The following is a 21,663-nucleotide window of genomic DNA, read 5'->3' on the forward strand; positions in this document are numbered from 1 at the left end:
TGTGAAAACAACTGAATAAGCGCATAATTAAATAATAAAAAAGAGAACGAGGGAATGATTAAACAATCACAAGATTTTAAGAAACAAATATTTTGTCGATCGACATATTTTTTTATTTTCTTCCAAAAATAGTCACATTGATGTAAAATTATAATTAGTGTTTCTTGATATTTATTAAATGGTAAACTTGTACAAATATTATAAACATACATCAAAGCGATTACAAAATGTAAAATATAGATTTAATATAGAAAAGCTATAGCCTTTTTTTGTCTTTTTTCTTATTCAAAAAATATATTGTTATAAAATTGTCAAGGCATATAATTGTAAATAATAATCATTATTATGCCCCGAAATTCTGATAAATAATTATGTACTGATTTTGATAGTATACTTCTCCAGTTTCAAAATCCCTGTAAGGTCTTAAACTAGAATATGGATTTTGTTCAAAGTATGTGCATTTCACATCTCTATCCAAAATTGTTTCCAGTCTGATTTGCTCTTTTTCGGCTTCTGGTAGAGTGTAAGATGTTAAAATAAGTGGACAATTTTGTTTTGTTATCATTTGTAAAGAACGTGTCCATGTATAATTCTCAGATTCAAAGTTTTCGCATTCATGAATTCCTACATTGTATCCAATAATAAAGTTTGGTTTGATATAGGAATCACTATCAACATAATTCTCATAAAGCATGTCTTGCATTTGAATTACAAGTTGCTTGCTGCTATACAGACAATTTTTGCAGAGATTTATCAATATAGAACCTGGAGACAATTCAGGTCCTATTAGTACAATTGTTGCTACTCTTATACTCGATAGCCAATGCAACAGAATTTCCCAAAGTTCTATACCATCAATTTCTACAGCATTAGCTGCAATAACATGAATAACTATATTTTTTTCCCTTAAGAAATATCCTAACTTTTCACCTGCATAAAGAAAAGTTAAAGGTCGTGTAAGATATTCCGCATTAATCATTGTTTCTTCTTCCATCGATAAATGCAGATCATTCCGTGTTTTGATATAATCCTCTATAAAATATTTCATATCTTGTGGTAAATTTACATGTTTTGTATGATACAATGATTTTATTTCAGGTATTTTTCTTTCGTGCAATATTGAAACCATATCTAATTTAAAACACAATTTTAACAGATAACAAAGGTTTTTGTGCACAGTATCATTTTTATGCTTTATACAAAAACTGGTGTTTGGACAATTATGACAGTCAACGAGTTCTTTTGCATTCCAATTATAGCACACTGCACATGACCTAAAAAATTTAAACATTTGCTCTTCATAATATTCTAATTTTCGAGGAATCTTCATTGCTACTAGTAACATAAAATTCATTTTCATTCGAGCCCATTTTTCTGTACAAAGATCTTGTTTATTACTTAAAAAACTTGACATTTTATTATCTCGCAGAACATTATATACTGCAACACACAAATCTTTGTGCTGTGACCAATGTTTTTTTTGATGCTCCTTGGAACAATAAGCAATCATAGTACAATTACCACATCTTTTCAAAGAAACTTCTTTGCCAAATTTTTTACAAACGTGACATGTATTTGCATAAAAGAAGTAGTTATATTCAAATACCATTTTAATGTAGCAAAGATTGTATACAAATTCATAGGTATAAAGTATAAATTTATCAAAATGTAATATGTAAAATTTTTAAACGTTATAGAAATTTTCCTTTTTTCCGTACAGTATTATGATGTAGGTGATTAAAAATCATTCTATATAAAATTTCTTTTGCAATTTCTCGATTAAGTTTTTTAATCATTGTGGTACATCAGTTATAACATTTTAAATATTTTAATTATTCTCCATTATTGTTTCAATGGAAAAAGTTCAGGGATGTTTAAATTGATAGAGTTAATTGTTTATAATAACAAGGCACCCCACGAATAAGAATCACCAGAAACAATGTATATAATAGATCATGCATCTGCCAGAATACTGTATCGCATACTTCGTAGCGGCTCGTGGAACATTCTTGTACCTTTACTATTTCTGTATGAAATTCAACTTTATCGGCTCGAAATGGAACAAGATTACAGCGCGAATGACGTTAAGGATCATAAGCAGAGTTTCATACATGTCTAAGTTAAGTTGTTTTTAGTGTATTCCAAGATTCAGTGTCTGTCTGTAGTGGGTAATAGTTTATCTAGATAACATTTTATTCGGATAATTTACAACGACGAAAAAATATTTATTTGTTAATTCAACGATAAAATTATCTGTCACACGTATGAACGCAAGTGTGTTTGTACTACATATGATAAATGCTCGTTCTGTTTTTTTTTATTCCTATACTTAATGACCCTGAAATTTTATTTCTATTCGAAACGATAACTTTGGAAGTAATATGGAAATTATAAAGGGGGCTCATGAGTCCGTAATCCGTGTGAAGCATTGCCTTTCACGTCTATTTTATATCTTGTCTGTGCCTACATCTCGTTCACGCTGTAAAATCACATTGAACTATATGAATATTCTCTGGTTTTTAACCAGTGTTGCCATCTGCAAGGAGTAACAGAGACTTTTAGTACATTTAGTATTTACCGTTTCCTTTGAAATGTTTGATAGGCGGTGAAACTGAGGCAAGAATTAACGAAATGCGTATTAACTAAACAAAACATATAAGTAACAGATATCGCGGTACTACGACGTTTTCTTCCGTGTAAGGTACAGTTCTTCGCAACTTTAAGTGCATGTGACAATCCTAACCTTAAATTTTCGTTATCTGATAAGGAATGTCATAAATAGTGTTTTCCAAACACTTTTAATAATTTACGTGATAAATATTTTCGACGTTGTAGATTGTACAGTAGTGTACCGCAATTTTTTGTTCTAAAGTAATTAAACTTTAAATTATGTTGTATTTTGATTAAAGGTTATCTAATTGAGAATATTTCCATACTTATTTATGAATGTAGATTTAATCCTTTTTAGTTTGATAGATTTCGCTATCATTAATTTTTAATAATTATTATTGCTTTTCACGCTCATTTGAATTATTTCTTTGCAGATCGACAGAGGAAAATATGATTACCTTAAGAGGAAAACTGAAAAAGGATAGTGACATAGCAAGTGCAAAAAACAGAGATTATAATAAACGTATTTCTGTCCGTGATACATTATTAGTCAAAGAGGTACAGTGATGTAGGGACGTATGAAGTTATTTTGAAGATATCGAATTAATGGTAACTAGCTGACATGCCATAGGTTTGTTAAAATTGTTCAGTGTTCTTAAATTATTTAGGTTCAAGAAATGGAGCAAACCTTACCAAGTACATGCCGTGTTACATTTAACGATCCGCATTGTTTGTACGAATTTACGTTATTGATTGTTCCCGATGAAGGATATTGGACAGAAGGTCGATTCTTCTTTCAGATTTATGTACCCGAAGACTATAATATGGCTGTAAATATATTCTTTATATTGTTGTAATAACGTAATAGTTTGTTACAAAACAGGTAATTATAAAATATTTTTTTAGCCACCAAAAGTCAACTGTTTAACAAAGTTATGGCATCCTAATATAAGCGAGGATGGTGATGTTTGTCTTTCAATATTGAGACAAAGTAGTATAGATGGAATGGGATGGGCTCCAACTCGCAAGCTTAAAGATGTTGTATGGGGCTTGAATTCCCTTTTCACAGTGAGTTTTTGACAATTTCTCATTATAAACATCTTTAATGCATGGATTATTACATCTACAGTTAGATGTAATTGACTGTATATATATTTTAGGATCTTTTAAATTTTGATGATCCTTTGAATAGAGATGCAGCTGATCTCTTTGTTAAAGACAAGGATTCCTTTCGGAGTAAGGTGAAAGATTATGTTATGCAATATGCAAAGAGATGATTCGAATTAAAGAATAATATTATATTATTGTAATTGTACATTTATGGAATTAGTTTTTTGATTTTGGCAAACACTCGAAATTCGATTAAAAGGTTCTTTTTTAAAGTGATATTGTACCAACTCGTATTTAATACTTTGCAGCTAGTCTTCTTATTCTAGGGAGATTTTATTTGTTATCTTCAGTTTTGTTAAACGTATGCAGCTTTTGATTGTTACGATACTTCGTTGCAATTATGTTCAAATTTTGCGTGTAATTAATGGTACAAGGAACGAGGACAAAGAATGTGTCATTTGTACAATATGCTTATCCTCTTTATAGAGCATTGTAATGATGGAAGATACTGATTTGTAAATAAATTCCATATTTAATAATAAGGCTTTTTATCTTAATGTATAGAATTTATGTAAGTATGTCGCAAATAGTACGAGCTATAAATATTGTGGGAGAACATTTGAACTTGGATGATAATTTTTGTATTATTTAGCATTTATTGGTGCTTTTATTAGAATATAATCGTTTTTGTACAATTTCGAAGGGTTCGGTTTGTACCTTAATTCGTTGAAACGTGATGTATCTTACGTTACGTTTAAATACCGATAGATCGATTCTTTCTCTTTCTTTACTCAAAGATCTTTGGAGCAGACGTTGGTATCTGTTAAAATAATTGAAAGTTGTAACAAATAAATAATAACAAAAAAGAGAACAAGAAAAGGAGCTCTTGCACATTTACTGACTCCCTTCGGTTACTTTCCCTTGCTCTCCACAAGACTGACTAGATATGTGCGTGAAATTTTACAGTCACGTAAGGTAAAGAAAATTGGAAAATCATAGCTTAATCGTAGCTTATCCATTAGAACGTGGTGAGTAGTTCTTCTTGTATGCTAGTCGATCTAATAAGCTTTTGCGACGAACCTAACAGGCTTTCGCTTGCTAAAATTTGACTTTGAGATGCTAATTTCGATTTTTCTTCGTGATACTCTTCGTTGTATTCTTTCAGTCTGTTGCCCAAGAACACGGCTCTCTCGCGTTTCTTAATCATAAAGTCTGACAGCTGGAGCCATCTATGTTCGTGGCACTCCTCCACCAGAGGTCTTTTACTGAAACAAGTACAGGTTAAGTAGAAATATTCTTCTATCTAGAATCTACATTTATACAAAGTGAGTCACCAGAAACAGAACAAATAATCTCTCACGAATCTGAAGATTATATAGAATACAATTTAGATAGTACAAGGTCATTAAGATTTTTCTTTTAAATATAATTACATACTGTTGTTTCTCACATATTGTACCTATATTGTCTAGACGAATATAACCATGTACAATAAATATAATCCGTTACTCATTCGGGATTTTCCGTTTCCAATGATTCGTATTTTGGATTTACTCGTTCGTACAAACCTGGGTGCTCGTTTGAAAACCAACATAAGGAACCTGGTAGCCTCTTGACTCAGCTCCTTGTAGAGGTGTTCGAATATATATCTCACGAATAGAATATTCTGTCTGGTCTCGTCGGGATCTTTACCACGGAACGGCGGGATACCAGACAGCAGAACGTACATTAGAACACCAACCATCCACACGTCTGTCTGAGGATGAGCTGGTTCCTCGTTATATATCTCGGGTGCTCTGTAGTCGGGGTGGCCGAGTTTCGGCACCGAGGTACCCAGCTTGCTCACGAATCGAGCGGAGCCCATGTCGACCAGTTTGATCTGAACCGATCTAACGGTGGACATCACCACGTTGTCTGGTTGGATGTCCAGGTGGGCGTATCCTCGCCAGTGAAGGTACTGCAAACCGTCCAAGATCTGCGAAATGGCGGTAGCCACGCAATTCTCCGAGTACTCGTGCCTGCTTGAGAAGTAAGTGAGTATGTCGGCACCCTGTAGCTTCTCCAGTACAAACATAGCGATCGGGGATCCCGGCGCCTTGTATGCCGTTTCCAGCAACGCTATCCTCTCGTGTCTCAACGAACGCAACGCTTCGAACTCTCTGTTCACCTGTTTCTCCGTGTTTGCGTTCAGTTCCAAGATCTTCGCGACTATCACCCGATCCGTGGCCTTGTCAACGCCCTTCACTACAGCGCAGAACTGCCCTCTGTGGATCTCTGAGATGAAACTGTACTTGCTGGAGAGATTGGTCTCGGTTGACCACTCGATAGGGTGGTCCTCGATGGAGTAGTCCATGTGTGGCTTGTCCTCTTCCAGCATTATCACTTGTCCAGCCTCTGTCAGCTCTTGGAGATGCCTCATCGCTCTTGTTATCTGAATCTTCGGGCAACCAACTGGCCTGGTCTTGATCAGTTTCGAGGGGATCCCCTTCTCGCTCCAGCCGATGCGATTGCGCGCCGCCAGACGGAAGTTGTAGCTGGTACCAGGTGTTAGGTCTCTCACCAAGAAGAACTCGTGGTCGATGTTCGAGGCAATGTCCACCCAATCGATGGAGTCGCCTTCACGGATCTGAAGACAGTAGCACAAGACCGGGGAGTTGCCGTCGTACTTGGGTTGCTTCCATCGTAGCAGGATCTCATTGTCGGATACATCGGACACCTGGAATGCGAATGATTTTTAGAAGAGGCAGGTCCCTGACTACTCCCTAAATACCACCATTTTATTCAACAGCTCTAGGCTCTTGTAGTCGATATCGCTCGCAGACTTGCAGGTTATATGCCCTTTTGGAAGAGTGTCCAGAAGTATCCATACAGTGTCTTTTTAAAAGAGTGTCCAGCACCTCGAATGGCTTTCGGTAGAATAGATTTATTAACACTTTTCCAAAAGGACATGGTTCGCACCTGAGAGTCCCGAGCAATGTTAATTGCAATTACCTCGGGCGAATCAGGACCCGAAGGAACAACAGCTTCCACCATTCTGCACCTGACGACTGTCTGGCCCAGGGTGTTCCTCGCGACAACTTTGTAGCTGCCCACGTCGTGTTCCTTCGTTGGATTGAAGCTGAGTATAGACCTGCCGTCTTTGTCCTCGGTAACCTTTATCCTGTTGCTTTCCTGGATCATTATATCGTTCTTGTACCACTGTATCAACGGTTTGGGACTGCCGACCGCCAGGCACACCAGCTGGGCAGGTTTCCCTTCCTCGATCGGACGGATCTGCGGTTTCTCACGGAAGAACGGCGGATGTCCCTCTTTTTTGGACTCCAGCATGGCCTCCGCCTCGGCGTAGCTGTCCAGCCGTGTGCCCAACTCGTGTTTCAAACGTCTCAGCGTGAAGTTGTCCGGTGCTCCGTATCTGTTGATCCTGGCTCGCCTCTCGTCATCGATCTCCTCGTCCATCACGTCCGTGAAGCGACGACGCTCGCGTATGATGGGTGCCTGAACCAAGAACAACGTCAGATTGGTGCAACGTGGATGGAACTTTCTGATCGTCAACCGGTAGCTTTGAACTTACCCTCCAGTCGAAGTTCTCGTCGGTGATGGTGCGGGAGAACCCTGGACTACGGTTACACGCAACCTTCATGTACTCGCGCAGACGTACAGGGAAACTGGTGTCCCGAAGTTGTAGGAGATAGGTGTCCGGTCCGTTCTGGTAGCTACGGAATCACGTGTACATGATTAATTGTATACAGTGTTTCGATACAAGTGTCAAAGCAATGTTCAAGGTCAAACGAGGTCAAGAACGTAACCCAATATACAATAGAACACCTTCGTATTGAATGCATTTTTCGAAGAAGCTCTAAGACCTCGAAAGATGCTCATAGTATTCTTTGTAGCACTCCGTCTGTGAACGTCAGATTGACCTTAAAATCGCCAAGATATACTCACTGGCTCTCGCTCTTAATGATTCCAATCTCAGTGTCAATTGGTTCCCTGAAAGGTGATTCGCTTTCCCAAGTTTTGGGCGCTGGTCTCTTCACCGGACTGTACGTTCGGTCGACGCTGGGCTCAGGTGTATATTTATGACCAGGTGGATAAACCATCCTGGATGGATGTTCGAAGGCAGTCTCCAATTTGCGTCTGCGGAACCATGTGCGGCAGGATGCGTTGTTGTACCAGTCACTAGGAAATATTTTTGTGAAAATAATGGTAGAATGCACGAAATGCATAAATGCGCCTGTGAGGGGATTGCAGCTGAAGTTACGGCACATCCTTGATGGGACAGCCCCTGAACGAATGGAGCCCGACGTACATCCAGATGCAATCTCTTCGCGCACGTACTGTACAATTTAATTGCTAACTCACCGATAGAGTTTGTAATAGTTCTTCAAGTTCTCCGACGGAATCTTATACAGATCGAGGGTAGATCGATCCGCATAAGCTAACCAAGGATGAGCAAGAGCAGCTTTGACGTCCATCCTCCTCTCGGAATTGTACATCAGCAAGGAGCGAATGAAGTCCTTACTCTCCTCCGAAATGTTCTTCCAACGATCATCGAACTCCCATTTGCCTTCTCTGATCTTCATCAGTGTCTCCTTGTCGTTGAATCCTCTGAAGGGTGAGATTCCAGAAAGTAGAATGTACGTGATGATACCGACGGACCACATGTCTGCGCTGAACGACACTCCCTCGTTATTGGTCACTTCTGGTGCCACGTATTCAGGCATTCCGTAACCCAGGGTCATCAGTTTCGTGTGCGAAATCCTTCTGGCTAGTCCGAAGTCGCAGATCTTCAGGTCGTCGCCTCCCGTGTGCGAGATCAACAAGTCCCCAAGCTGCAAGAAACGTTTCGAACACTCAGATTTAAATTTTGAACATGCATTGGTGTATTCATTTATCGAAGCAAAGATCAACCGTCAGGCCAAGATGAGCAAAGTGACTATCGTGCATGTACTCCAATCCCCATAGCAGTTGTCGAATGTAACCAGCGATCTCCGCTTCGGTGTAGAATGCCTGCTTGGTCAGGTTGTCCACCAGTTCACCACCAGCAGCTCTGTTGTATAGTTAAGAAATGTTTGGAGCACTGTTTTAGAGTTCGGGTTAGAAATTGCAAGATCTCCAAGGATTGGTGGTCTCGATGATCTCTAACAATAGATTTGCGGGAAGACTTTCATAGATCCTTGGTAGGTAGAATATCTAATGTAGTTTATAGTATCTAGGTCTAGAGTCTCTAACGTAACCTATGGCACTTGGAATATCCATAATCCATAATCCATAGAATGTCTCGTGGGGTCTGTAGTGCCTAGGTTTAGTGTTGTTGACAGTGCTTAGATTGCCTACAGTGCCTATAATGCTCAATATTAACGCGAAGATTACAATAAAAAAAAACAATGATGGCAATGTTTCCATGAAAGGATACAGTTCCATGATGAGCGTAACAGATTGGTCGTTCTCGTATGCATCGTGCAGTCGCAACAACTTTCTATGGTTCAAGTTGTTCATGATCTCCATCTCGTTGTACATATACGGCCTGATCTCTCCCTTTCCGTGCATGACCTTGGCCGCGTAGTTTCTTCCGGTACATCTCTCTACAGCGTGATAAGTGACGCCTTGGGTGCCACGACCAAGTTCGTCACCCAGGTCGTAGAACTCCTCGTATGGTTTGTCGTGGCGCGTTTTGATGTCGGATTTCCTCTTGTATGTTCTGAATCCGTACTCGTGCTCGTTCTCCTCCACATGCAGCATCACGGAACAGGAGACCGATCCTGCCACGTTACCCGCGCTGATCGAGTAGAGACCCTCGTCCTTTACAATGGTATCGCTGATGATCATGGTTGTGGTGTCCGGCTCGTGGAATTCGATCTGTGGCGAAGCGTTCAAGTTAACCTCAATAAACGAGGATTTGGACAAAATAGAAGAAAGAAACGCGTTGGAAACAAACCCTTATTCTCGAAGAGGAAGTGAGAGGTTTCCAGTCCTTGTACCACTTGATTTCTGGGAAGGGTACACCGGTGACGCGAGCTGACAGTTGTCCAGTTCGACGGACCATCACGATGACCTCCTCGGGTCTCTGGATGAACGTTGGGTACTCAGCGATCCGTAGATGGACCCTCTGTCTGGCTTCACCGTGTTCGTTGGTGGCTACAGCTTCGTACAGACCCTCGTCCCTCTCCAGCATCCTGTTGATGAACAACGTGGCCTGTCCGTTCCTTGTGTAACTCTGATCATATCTGCCGCCAGACTCTATCAGCTGATTGTTGAAGTAGTATGTCATCTTTGGTTTTGGGTAGCCGTAGACGAACCAGAACAGACTGCAATTGTGGTGCTTGACACCGTATTGGGTGTCGTATTCCTGACGAAGGAATCTGGGTGCCTGGGCGTAACCGTCGTGGGGTGGTCTCTCGATGTCGAAGTCTTTGGGGAAGTAAGGGCTAGTCTCGGGACGGAAGTCAATGCCAGGAGGCAGGTAGGGGAAGAACTTGGGTGCATCGGGTTCCAGTTTCGCCCGATATGTTTGCGCAAACGGTGACGGTTCGCTGATTCCGTACTTGTTCTCCACACGGATACGGAACTTGTAGTCCCGGAACGGCTCCAGGTTGCGGATGTCGCAGACGCAGCTACGGATACCCGAACGAGCGGTGAACCAATCGCCATCCGGCAACTCGCACATCTCTACTTGATAAGTGACGGGGATACGAGGACCTATTGGGATGGACGGTTTCCAGGATAACGTTAAATGACGGTCCATCATCCTGCTGATGATGGGTCGGTCGGCCAAGGGCAACGGGACACCGGATTTTTGGTACTTCTCGTAATCCGCGTACTGGTCTGCCAGTGGCTTCTTCGTACGTGGCTCCAGTGCTGTTGAAATTGGAATTGAATGTTAGATAACAGGGTGAAGACCCACGATTGACTCATAAGGCACGCAAACGTTGTAGAAGTATTGTTGAAACTGCGTAGAAATTTATTTCTCGAAATATTCCAATCTCGCAAGGCAATACAGTATTTATTCGTTAAAAGTTCGTGGCTCGGGACCAGGTGCGAGCTCTTAACGAATAGATGCCGTGTTCTAAAAATATTTCAGCAACATTGTGCGCCACACGAGTGAGGATACTGATTCGTTCAATGTTCCAAAAGTGTTTACATTCGTAAATTAATTCTGCGGTACAGGAGTCCTGGCCGTGTGGGTTCATTATCTTCAGCATGTATTTGCCCGCGTCCAATTCATCGACATTGGCTATCGTCAAACGCAACAAGCTACCCTCCTGGTCAGTCCTGATTCTGTCGGTTTGCCACAGTCTGTCGCCGTTGCGATACCACTCAAACTCAGGCTCTGGGTAGCCTGTGATGCAAGCTGTGAATTTCGCTGGCATCCCTCTATACACCTCGCAGTCACCGATCCTCTTCAAGAATGATGGTGGCTCGATCTTCTGCATCTTTCCTCTGGAACCAAAGATCGAATTCAGTGAACTTGTCATGGTGGACGACGTTACATCCAACTATTGCACATAAACGAAAAAGAAAAAATAACGAAAGAGGACATGACCAATGATGTCTAATCAACCCACATCTTATCGACCACGGCTAAATTGGCCACGCATTCCGCTTCGCCGCTTCTGTTTGTCGCCTTGCACTTGTAAGCTCCGGCGTCATCGTACGTGCAGTCCTTCACGTATAGGCAGCAAGCATCCCCGTCGCGTTTGATCTTGTACTTGTCGTCGTCTTTCAAGATTGGTTTGTCGTTGAAGTACCAAGCGATATCCGGTTGCGGAACACCGCTGACGCGAGCTGGGAATTTGGCGTCGAACGTGGGCAGTTGTTGGAGGTCCGGAAACGTCTGCGTGAAACTCGGTGCCTGATAGATCTTCCTGACATTGGCGGTCGCTTTGGCAGTGTCTTGGCCCAGAGGATTGGTCACGCGACATTCGTAGACACCGGCGTCGTTGGGTACGCAGGGATTGACCTCCAGCTCTGTCTTCTTTCCGTTGCAGGTGACAGTCACACGGTCGGAGGGCTGCACAGACACGCCATCCTTCATCCAGTTCACCTCTGGTATGGGATTGCCTATGAAGGTGGCGGAGAGATTCAGCGGCTGACCTTCCTCGACGCTCACGTCTCGCATGGGGATCACGAAAGCAGGCTTCTGCTCGGCCACATCGGGCTGCAGTTTGTTCATGATGCTGATAGTGCCTTTGCAAGAGGCTGTACCCTCAGTGTTGCTTGCTATCACCTGGTACTCGGCTGCATCATCTGGCGTCGCTTTGTCGATGATTAACACTTGGCTTCCATCGGGCATACTGACGGTCTTTATACGTTTACCATCGGGTATGATCTGAAACACGAAGAGGACACCTCGGTGAGAACAATCCTAGCTATTAAATACCTTATAGTAAGACGTTACTGCCCGAACGAACCTCTTCTCCGTTCTTGAACCACTGAAGATACGGTATCGGTTTACCCAGCACTTTCACCTCCATTTTTACTGGGAAACCTTCCACCACTGTCAGAGGTTGAAGACTACCGACGAATTCAGGTCGTTTTTCCTTCTCTTCGACATCTACTTTGGCTGTGCCGGTGATCTCGCCAAGCGAATTGGAGACATTCAACGAATAGTTGCCAGCATCTTCTGGACGAGCCTGTTCGATCCTCAGACCGATCAGACCATTCGGTTCGTTCATGAAGTAGATCTCCTTGGCCTGTCGTAACGGTATGCCTTCCTTGAACCACTGTACCTGAGGATTTGGGAAGGCAACTACTTTGGCTTCCAACTTCAGGGGTTGTCCCACGATCACCTTAGTGTCTTCCAATGGTTTGGAGAAGGACGGTTTCTTTCTTTCCGCTGTAATTAAATCCAAATGTTAATTATTATAAAATAATAATAATAATGTGTTTGCACCAGTAAGTAAATTCTTATCGGCGCACTGTACTTGGAACTTATATTTACGTTTAATTGCAACGGCGCACAAAGAAGTGAGTTCGCCGGTGCTGTTGGAGATCACGAGCTTGTAAGCTCCACAATCTGTTGGCGTGACGCTATCGATTGTGAGCTTAGTGGCGCCATCTGCAAGCGTCTCGATCTTCACGTGCTCGTCCGGAACGATCTTCTCCCCGTCCTTGTACCAAGCAACGTCAGGCATCGGGCTGCCAACCACCTTTCCTTTAAGTTCCAGGGGTGCACCTTCGTCGACCTCCGTTGATCTTGGTAGAGACTGACCGAACGTGGGGGTGATCAATTTCATCGTCAATTCGCAAATGCTGTCAGCCTCACCGACCACGTTGGCCGCGTGACACTTTATGCTACCGACATCGCTCAGAGAGAACGTTTTGATGGTGTAGGTGCTGTCCACTATGCCCTCCACGTTGGTGGTTATTATGTGACGCTCGTCTTCTTTGATTATCTTACCATCCTTCAGCCAGGCGACCTTTGGCTTGGGGATACCGGTCACGCGAATCTTCAGTTCCAAGTCTTGACGATCTGTCACCTCGCCGCTGGCGAGCTCCTTCAAGAAGGTCGGTGGCTCGGCTACAAAGTTTCATATTTTATTTAACACGTGCTCGAACAATAAACATCTGACAATTCAGTCAATCTTAAAAAAGTCATTTCGTACAACATTTCGACTTTTGAGTTTTGAATTGTCTAAAGAAAATTATAGGTACAGTACTTATGCAAGGAAATTGCAGGTGGGCGGGTTTTATTCTAATCTTTAACGCCCCTCAACGACTAGGACCCGCCCACTTGCAATCTCCTTGCACACGTTTATACCTATAGCAGTTAAGCTATCTTGATCGGAGCTTGGTTAGGACCAACTAAATTGTCATGTCTTTCTTGACATCGACAAGTTTAAATCTTTGATACGATTTCAAATTTGAGTTTCTATCGTATTATTTGATATGACAGAAACTCTTTCGTATACTAAGAACAAGGAGTGCTGCTTACTGTGTGGTTTCAGTGATGCTTCTGCACTAGTTTCACCTAGGTAATTCTTAGCAGTGACAGTATAAACTCCATCGTCTTCGAGTACGACTTCCTTAATGATGAGCTTGAACGTATTGGTTCTTTTGTCGTGAGAAAAGTCAAATCTATCTCCTTTCTCCAGGACTTCGCCATTCTTCGACCACGTGATGTCTGGTATCGGGTTTCCTGTAATGATGATTTCCCATTCGAGGGTCTCCCCAACGGGTCCGGTGGTGTCCTTGAACTCTTGAACCTCTGGGCGTAGTAACAGATTCAGGAAAGCCTGATCGACAGAGTCTCGGTTAAAAAAAGTAGCAATGTTAAGTGACACCCTCTTCAAGACATAAATCGCTACTAACGCTAGCTTCTGCTTCGCCGTACTTGTTCTGCAACTTCAGTGTGTACTCTCCGGTGTCTTCTTTCGAGCACTTTGGTATACGTAACGTGACTGTAGACTCGGTCAGCTTGTCAGAAGCTGGTTTGTTCAACACGGTGCTCTTCAGTCGGCTGTCATCGGGTGAGATCTCCTTGTCTTTGAAGTACCTTTTAGGAGCGATCGAAGGTAAGTTAACGAGCCTAATATTCCATACTGTGCGATGCAATAGGAATAAGATAAAAAGTAACGAGGACAGAAGGGAAGGATTGAACTCTAAGAAGGGCTAGGTCTGGATTAGGTTGTAGTTAATTTTGGTTGGTTAACCTTCTTCCTAGGTAATTTGGGAAGCTTTTATTTCTTCCACGTACCATAACATTTCAGGAATAGGGTCTGCTGTGAACGTGGTCTTGAATTCAGCAGCGTTTCCTTTAGCCACGTCCACGTCCTCCAGAGGCTCGATGAACTTTGGTCTTCGAAGGTCGTCAATGGTGCCAACTGACAGGAATCCTTCCGAGGTGTCCTCGCCAAGTTTGTTCGTTAGTGTGCAAGTGTACACGCCTTCATCCTCCAGGATAGCCTTGCTCAGCTCCAAGGAATAGATTTCACCAGCAGCGGTGATCCTCAACCGTTCTCCAGACCGCAATGGCTTCCCGTCTTTGAACCATTTGCCATCTGGCCTTGGCAAACCGGTCGCCTTGATCTCGAACACGACCGTCTGCGTCTCGTAGATCTGTCGATCGCTCAGGGTCGCGGTGATGATGTGAGGTGGCGCTAAGCGAGAAACACACGGATTAGAATCCCCCTGGGTGGTAGCTGACGAGGATCGGGCATCTAAAAATTCGTTCCTTTGCCGTGCAACTAATGCATCGTTGCGCTTGCCACGTGCTGCTTTGTTATTCGACGTTGTTACTTCCTCTACAAATGCTTGACAATCGTACTACTCTTGTAACACTACTGGTTCAAGATTGATTCTGTCTAATTGTCTAGCATTCTTGCTACCGGGCTTACCTCGATGAGAACGACGAAGACCTTGCGATGCTCGACTGATCTTTGGTTGCAAGCAGTGAGTGTTGGGTTGGGCACAGAAACGCCGACAACATTTAAACCATACCGTTTTCAATCGATTACAGTAATCCCTCGTTAAAGCGTATGCCGTACCGTGCCTGTTCGAAACTTTTTAACGAGGGACGGTGGCGAATGTGCCCCGTATTATTAGCTTCGAAGCGATTTCAATCTTCACGAGAATATTATCAATTGATACTAATCCGAGTATTATCAACTTGAAACTATTTTTAGTTCAGTGTAATTAAAAATAGTCCGAACGAGGTTACGTTTGGACTCATTTTTTACAGAACGACCTCACTGATTCATTGGTAACATTCTCGCGAAGATATAATGTCAATCGCTCGAGTTTGGAGCACGAACAATGACGGGGAACGACTCGGTATGCTTTATCGAGGGACGAACGCGACGTTTTAACGAGGTTTTGCCGTATTAACGTCTCTCTCGGAATGTATAACTTGGATACACGCTCGGGATCGACGAGAACTGGTCGCACGTCGAGTGTTAAAGTGCAGAGGTAACAAACATGGCCGTTAATGTATTTTGAACTGGTTACGAGACAGAAGGAGAAACGTTTCGGTGAGAAACGGAGTGTCGTGCTGCGAACGAAGCCAAGTGACAAAAAAGCGTGTACAAGAATTACATGGGGCGATGCCAATCCCATCGCAGACTCGTCGGTCCGAAACGATCCGTTCGAGCAGTCGATGGAGCTGGTCGTACCTGAGTCCCTGTTCGATTCCTTTTCAAGGATATCATCGAGGACGCTGCGTTGCCGTTTAACGCGGCTCAGAAGCGCCTCGAGTTCCTCGTCGGCCTCATCGTCGCCGCTGAGGGCAGCCTTCAACGAGTTCTGCCTCGATATGGATCTCATCGACTCCCTGGAATCCATTCTCTCTATCTTCGAACTCTGCCTGGACAGGCCGTTTTGAACTGACCCACGACGTTCCTCGAGATTGTTCTCAACAGATTTCTCAGCGATCGAGTTTACGCGTTCCAGCTTCAGACTTTGTTTGGTCAGTTTGCTCTCCTCGATGGTGGGTGTCTGGGGTTGATCCAACGTTTTCTCCACCACCTTCTCCGATGAGGATCTCCTCTCGATTTTCACGCTGTGCCTGGTAGGAGCCGAGTCCTCGACAACAGCGGTACGGGACTGTTGCAACGTTTGCTGGACAATTTTCTCTGACGGGCTTTCCTCCAGGGATCGTTCCTCCAGGATAGTCTCCGCCAGCAGGTTACCCTTATAGAGTCTACCTTCGTCCAGGGTTTTCTCATCGAGTCCATTCGCTTCTTCGTGGGATCCGTTCGCCATCTTCTGATCCTCTGACAGCTCGGCGCACTGCATGTCGTCGGTGCTGACATCCCTGGAGATCCCCTTCAGGGTGGACTCGTCGTCCGAAACCGAGACTATGGACACCCCACGGTTCACCTGAAGCTTCGATTTGTTATCCTCGCTGGTCTCCGAGTACTCCTCGATCAGGACGCCGTTCTGTGGCTTCTGGACGGTCTCCTCCTGCACGGTGTAACTGTACGAGGCGATCTCCTCGACGCGAGGACCGTCGGAGTGCGTCTCCTGGCATTCGACCTTCGTCGCGGTCATCTTGCTGATCGTGTGGCTCTCATCGGGACCTGCGAATCGGGCCTGGCAGGTCACAACACCATCGGCTAAAACGCTACTAGATTGGTGAAGACGATCCTCGATGCGAGCTATCCGTGGATGCAGCGCGGAGGCTCCCCCGTGTTGTAATTTTATCTCGGTTAGGTTATCAACCATGGGGGGTGGTTGCCACATCGCATAACCGTTTTTACACTCCGTTCGGGGCTTGTGAAAGCTCTGTTCGGTGTGGTGTTATTTTCTAACGACCTGGAGTAGAGTTTACTACCGAGGGATGCTTTTTGAATTTTTCTTTTGGGTGGGGAAGATGATAGAACATTTCAAAGAATGTACAGTTTCTGGAGTAGACTTGGAGCAGACTTGGGGTAGACTGACAAGAGCATCCTACCAACTCTGTCTCTATGAACTTTTGTCCCCAAAAGTTGTGGGAGGATATATCTAATATTAGAATATTATAAATCTTTAACTTTAACTATTTCACAAGAAGGTAGTCAGGTGAATAGGTATATAATTCCCATGAGATAGGTATGGAGTCATATGGATTCCAACTTTGAAAGCTCTTTATGCATTCACCCAACACACGTCTTTGAGGAGGAATTAAAGTCGAAGACTTGTTCTACTTCAAATTTTAATTTTTCCAAAAAGTCCCCATCATCATCCACCACTATCCAACGTCTAGATGGGTCACGTAAGTCAACAGGATCGAGTTACTTCTAGCTTCTGGGCTTGGACTCTATTGCAACAGCTCCCAGTGTAGTCCTCGTCCTCGTTAGAGTGTTCAGAACGATCTATCTCGGTCGCAAAGTCTACCCCAGGACGTGCGGTTACGCGTGTGAATCGTGACTGTCTCAGCGTGTGCGATATTACCTGTGAGTATAGCTTCGTGGGTCGTCGTGGAGGCCACGGAGATCGTGATCGTGTCACCCTGGCCCCGTGTTACTTGGACGTTTTGTGTCTCCAGTTTCACTCGACCTGAGAGTTATCAGACATAGTTGTTTTGGGGCTGCGATCTACCTCTACGCTTAATCGGCTATCGGCGAGGTTACTTAAACAACCGTTACGGATACGTATTGCCATTTGACGACGGATGTCAGCGCAGCATTGTTATCAAATCGTTGACAAACGACCCGGAGCCAGCGGCCCGGGTATCCGCGCGAATGCGAATCGCGCGTACGAAACAGTCACGTTGAAAAATCGTGTGCTTCCAGGAGCGTCAAAAAAATAACCGCGCCCGAGGCTTTCAAAATGTTCTTACCAAAATATCTCGCGCGATCTCTCTCGCAGGACACAGATTCAGGCTTCGAAGCGTTTCTATAGCAGACTCAAGTACTCTCTATACATACAACTCACTCTTGTGCACTTTTTTTTTGTTTACACATATATATATATCTTTTCGTAATGTGCTACTGACGATCGTGTCTCGACAATCGTTGGATTACCTTCCGGTCCCGATTCCTCCCCGCGTTGCTTTTTCCCGTCCACCTCGTCCTCCGCGACATTCTGCATCATGGTCTCCTCCTCCTCGACCGTGATCTTCTCGATGGTCTCCACCTTCAATTCTGTCTTATCCTCGACGCTCTCTTCCGTTTTTGCTACGGAATTTACACACACATTGGGGATTCGGGTTCTCGCACAAAACCGGTATCATCGAGATCGGATCGTTAACGTGTGACATGTGAATGAGAAGAACATGGGTGGATCAACACATCAAAGAAAGTGTACAAATACGTCGTAAGAGTGCTTTCGAACGAAATGAGACACGGGTTGAGAATAAACGAGTACAGACACGTGTTGAAAGACAAACAGAGACAGATTGGTGAATGGACACGAGAAAAGAAACGTGGGCTCGCGTCAGTGTCTCTGACGCGATCTTTGGTTATTCTAACATCGGTGTCTGTGCTCCCGTTGGCAAAGAGGCCAGACATTGCGTTTCCCGTGGGTGTTGGGAGTAACGACGAACACCAAACCGAAAACGTGACCGTACCTTTGACCCGGTACTTACTGAACGCTGGTACTCTACATGACGGTTCGCTGGTGGTTCTCAAAAATGAAATAATCGGTATACGGACGTAGTAGGCACTTGGAGAACTGCCCCATCGATTCCGAACAGTCCCTATGTCGCTAAGATTCTATTTCTAGGCCGATCTTGGGTCTCTGACACATCATTCGATACATGGGTCGAATATGAACGAAGGATGAGCGCAACAATCGAAGCTCCATGGATTCTGGACAGTTCTTTGATAAATAGGATCTAATTTTTCGTTCGATCTTTGGCACTGGTAGCTCTCGATCGATAGTGCAATAGAGATCGAACATCAGCGATGGAGCAGCGCAACAAATGAGTCCCGTTTCATCGAGAATTGGATAATCGGTAGGATCCTTACTCATCACGATGACTTTGCTCTTGCTGGTGACGTAGCCGAGCTCGTTCTCAGCTCGGACCTCGTAGATACCTCCGTCGGATCCTTTGACCAGAGTCACCGTTAGGTCGTAGCTCTCTTGACGATTGCTGTCCCTGGTGATCTTGATCCTGGCGTCCGCCGATACCTCCTGGCCGTCCTTGAACCATTTCACTTCGGGGTCCGGTGAACCAGCCACTTCGAATATCAACTTCAATGTGTCACCCTCCTTTAGCCTCTGGTCGGCCAGTTTCTTCAGCAGTCTGGGCCTGGTGTTCACCGTCAGCTTTGAGCTGCTCTTGCTCTCCCCGTACTCGTTCTTCAACTTGCACGTGAATGTCCCCGTCATCTCAGCCTTGACGTCCGAGATGACCAGCTTGTAATAGTCACCGTCTTCGCTGCGAGTGAACTCTTTGCGCTTTTCTGTGATCTCCATGTCCCCGATGTACCTGTTGATGCGATCGTATGGTTAAGAACGATGTCTGGGAATAGGATTTATTGTTGGCCACAGTCTTGAATGTAGACTATGCCTGTGGATGATCTAGCGGTAGCTAGTGATTTGGAATTTCAAATGACAATGTTCACAAGAGCTAACAGTATAGAATAGGGATTGTAGACATCCCTGAGGATGTCTTCTGGCAAGAGTATTATTAGGAACCTGTTCTTGCTAATACCCCAAAGGGTAAAGGTTTATCTTGTTACGATAATTAAGATGTTTACCATTGAACGCTGGGTTTCGGGTAGCTATCCACCTTTACCATGAATTCGACGTTCGTCGAACCCTCGTTCACCGTGATGTCGCTCATCTTCGTTTTGAATCTTGGGATACCTCGTACCTGAAAGTATGAGGTCAGATAAATTAAGAGTAGGAGAAAATTGTCTGCTGTTCTCTAAGCCCTTCAAGTTGCAAGAATCGAATAGACCATTACAGGAAGGAGGGTAATTCTTACATGAATCCTGGTCTCGTCCGACACGGTACCGTGTTCCGAGATGACTTCCGCTTTGTAGAATCCCGCGTCTTCACCCACTATGCCCATGATCTTCAGGATGAACTTGTTCCCTTCTTGAATCATTTTAATACGGCTGTCCTGCATGAGCACCTGTCCATCCATGTACCACTTGATGTTGGGCGGTACTTGAGAGTCAACGTCCACGACCAGTATGAGAGTGTCACCTTCGCTGAGAATCTGTGGCTCGCCCAATCCTTTCTTTATCTTCGGTGGACTGATCACTTTCACCTTCCAGATCTCCGTCGTCTGGTTGACATCATTACGAGCAACAATGGAGTAAGACCCAGCATCGGTCAACTTGGAGTTCCTTATGACGAGTTTGTAGAAGTCGTTCTCTTCCTTGATGATGCTTATACGATCGTTCTCTTTGATCTCTTGACCGTCCTTGTACCATTTCACCTCAGGTAGAGGGGTGCCTTCGATCTGCAGGGTCATCGTCACCGTTTCTTCTACGATAGCTGTCAGGTCCGTTTGCTTCTTGATGACCTTTGGCGCGGACTTGACGATCAGCTCGATCTGCGTGGTGTCCTCACCCAACTCGTTTTTGGCTCTGATCGTATAGACTCCAGCGTCCTTGGCAGAGACGTTCTTGATCACCAAGGACATGGACTCCTCGTCCTCCCACAGGTACTTGTACCTTCCACCAGCCACGATCTCCTGACCGTCTTTCGTCCACTTGATGTCCGGCTTCGGGTAGCCTCTGATCTGAAGTTCCAACATCGCCGATCCGCCAGCGCTCACCTCAGAGTGTCTCGCTTCTGATGCGAGTTTTGGCTTCTCTGGGTCCTTCAGCAACTGGTTCACCGCACCCTGTACCGTCAACTCGGCGCTGCAGCTGATGTTGCCTGTAGATGCAAATTTACATTAACCCATCGAAGGATCTTCTTCAACTGCGTCAAATAAAATTCACAGACATGGTACTTGAAAGAGGGTACTTTGCACAACCGAACGTATTCTAATTTCTGAGACTTCTCGAGGCTAGGGATACGTTTCCAGCTCAGAAGTCACGAACTGTTTAGCCTGCGGTAGTTAGGCGAGTCACTGTCGCTTGAGAAGCTAAAGGAAACATCCTCACAGTATTACCTGTACTAGTTTGCGCGACACAAGTGTAAAGGCCAGCATCCTCGGGCTTGACGTGTTGGAACACCAGCGCCAAAGTGTCCTCGTTGTCCTGGAAGAGCACTTTGAATCGCTCCTCGGGATCGAACGGTTTCCCATCCCGCAGCCAGGTGAACTGTGGCTCCATACCCGGTTCGAGGAAGCCCTCCGGGAAGTAGAGCATCTTCTCGTCAGTTACGGTCACCGATGCTTCGCACGAGGCTTCTCCGTACCGATTTTTCGCGGTGCAGGAGTACTTGCCAGCGTCCTGCTTCTGTACATCCCCGATGACCAGCTCGTAGAACCCTTTCTCCGCTTGGGTGGTGACGATTTTTATACGCGAGTGGCTGGCATCTATCAGAACGTCGTCCTTGTAGCTGTGGTAACGATAATCACTCGTGAGACATTCGAACGTGATCCTTCACGCGAAAAGG

The 21,663-nt window shown here is 44.3% G+C and overlaps 3 protein-coding genes across 13 annotated transcripts in view; 1 reads left to right on the forward strand and 2 right to left on the reverse strand.

Moving 5' to 3' along the window:
• Nucleotides 1-97: 97 nt before the first annotated feature.
• On the reverse strand, nucleotides 98-2,437 carry LOC143145941 (uncharacterized). The gene is made up of 2 exons (XM_076309804.1): nucleotides 931-2,437; nucleotides 98-765 (listed from the first exon to the last, which is right to left on the reverse strand). The coding sequence occupies exons 1-2, from the start codon at nucleotides 1,607-1,609 to the stop codon at nucleotides 344-346; spliced, it is 1,101 nt and encodes a 366-aa protein (XP_076165919.1). The 5' UTR covers nucleotides 1,610-2,437; the 3' UTR covers nucleotides 98-343.
• Nucleotides 2,090-4,262, forward strand: LOC143145946 (NEDD8-conjugating enzyme UBE2F). Of its 6 annotated transcripts, none has more exons than XM_076309813.1 (5): nucleotides 2,090-2,168; nucleotides 3,045-3,168; nucleotides 3,279-3,440; nucleotides 3,517-3,678; nucleotides 3,771-4,262. In XM_076309813.1, the coding sequence occupies exons 2-5, from the start codon at nucleotides 3,061-3,063 to the stop codon at nucleotides 3,885-3,887; spliced, it is 549 nt and encodes a 182-aa protein (XP_076165928.1). In that variant the 5' UTR covers nucleotides 2,090-2,168; nucleotides 3,045-3,060; the 3' UTR covers nucleotides 3,888-4,262. The 6 variants fall into 6 exon arrangements, with proteins under 6 accessions (XP_076165928.1, XP_076165929.1, XP_076165926.1 ...); XM_076309814.1 differs by lacking the exon at nucleotides 2,090-2,168 and adding an exon at nucleotides 2,445-2,696; XM_076309811.1 differs by lacking the exon at nucleotides 2,090-2,168 and adding an exon at nucleotides 2,450-2,701.
• Nucleotides 4,263-4,356: 94 nt separating this feature from the next.
• Nucleotides 4,357-21,663, reverse strand: part of Obsc (Obscurin) — a 45,045-nt gene continuing 27,738 nt past the window's right edge. For 4 of the 6 annotated variants that reach the window (XM_076309788.1, XM_076309786.1, XM_076309787.1 and 1 more), the window contains 23 exons: nucleotides 21,215-21,606; nucleotides 20,072-20,976; nucleotides 19,842-19,957; nucleotides 19,107-19,570; nucleotides 18,162-18,314; nucleotides 17,590-17,694; nucleotides 15,831-16,736; nucleotides 14,417-14,819; nucleotides 14,032-14,215; nucleotides 13,655-13,955; nucleotides 12,662-13,240; nucleotides 12,132-12,556; nucleotides 11,286-12,049; nucleotides 10,862-11,160; nucleotides 9,659-10,578; nucleotides 9,137-9,579; nucleotides 8,632-8,770; nucleotides 8,083-8,552; nucleotides 7,666-7,899; nucleotides 7,292-7,433; nucleotides 6,712-7,215; nucleotides 5,289-6,436; nucleotides 4,357-4,985 (listed from right to left, as the gene is read on the reverse strand). In XM_076309788.1, coding sequence (XP_076165903.1) covers nucleotides 4,739-4,985; nucleotides 5,289-6,436; nucleotides 6,712-7,215; nucleotides 7,292-7,433; nucleotides 7,666-7,899; nucleotides 8,083-8,552; nucleotides 8,632-8,770; nucleotides 9,137-9,579; nucleotides 9,659-10,578; nucleotides 10,862-11,160; nucleotides 11,286-12,049; nucleotides 12,132-12,556; nucleotides 12,662-13,240; nucleotides 13,655-13,955; nucleotides 14,032-14,215; nucleotides 14,417-14,819; nucleotides 15,831-16,736; nucleotides 17,590-17,694; nucleotides 18,162-18,314; nucleotides 19,107-19,570; nucleotides 19,842-19,957; nucleotides 20,072-20,976; nucleotides 21,215-21,606 — 10,243 coding nt within the window. In that variant the 3' untranslated portion in view covers nucleotides 4,357-4,738. The remainder of the gene's footprint in view (nucleotides 4,986-5,288; nucleotides 6,437-6,711; nucleotides 7,216-7,291; nucleotides 7,434-7,665; nucleotides 7,900-8,082; nucleotides 8,553-8,631; nucleotides 8,771-9,136; nucleotides 9,580-9,658; nucleotides 10,579-10,861; nucleotides 11,161-11,285; nucleotides 12,050-12,131; nucleotides 12,557-12,661; nucleotides 13,241-13,654; nucleotides 13,956-14,031; nucleotides 14,216-14,416; nucleotides 14,820-15,830; nucleotides 16,737-17,589; nucleotides 17,695-18,161; nucleotides 18,315-19,106; nucleotides 19,571-19,841; nucleotides 19,958-20,071; nucleotides 20,977-21,214; nucleotides 21,607-21,663) is intronic. The other 2 variants (XM_076309789.1, XM_076309790.1) reach the window with 2 other exon arrangements.

Source organism: Ptiloglossa arizonensis, chromosome 4 (assembly GCF_051014685.1).
Source record: "Ptiloglossa arizonensis isolate GNS036 chromosome 4, iyPtiAriz1_principal, whole genome shotgun sequence".
NCBI classification, from domain to species: domain Eukaryota; kingdom Metazoa; phylum Arthropoda; class Insecta; order Hymenoptera; family Colletidae; genus Ptiloglossa; species Ptiloglossa arizonensis.

Coding starts and splice junctions, on each gene's coding strand:
- LOC143145941 (XM_076309804.1), bottom strand. CDS start 1,609: ATGGTATTTGAATATAACTACTTCTTTTATGCAAATACATGTCACGTT. Junction 766..930: donor TTTAACTTTTCTTTATGCAG/GTGAAAAGTTAG, acceptor AATTGTCTCCAG/GTTCTATATTGATAAATCTC.
- LOC143145946 (XM_076309813.1), top strand. CDS start 3,061: ATGATTACCTTAAGAGGAAAACTGAAAAAGGATAGTGACATAGCAAGT. Junction 3,169..3,278: donor ATACATTATTAGTCAAAGAG/GTACAGTGATGT, acceptor TAAATTATTTAG/GTTCAAGAAATGGAGCAAAC. Junction 3,679..3,770: donor GCTTGAATTCCCTTTTCACA/GTGAGTTTTTGA, acceptor TATATATTTTAG/GATCTTTTAAATTTTGATGA.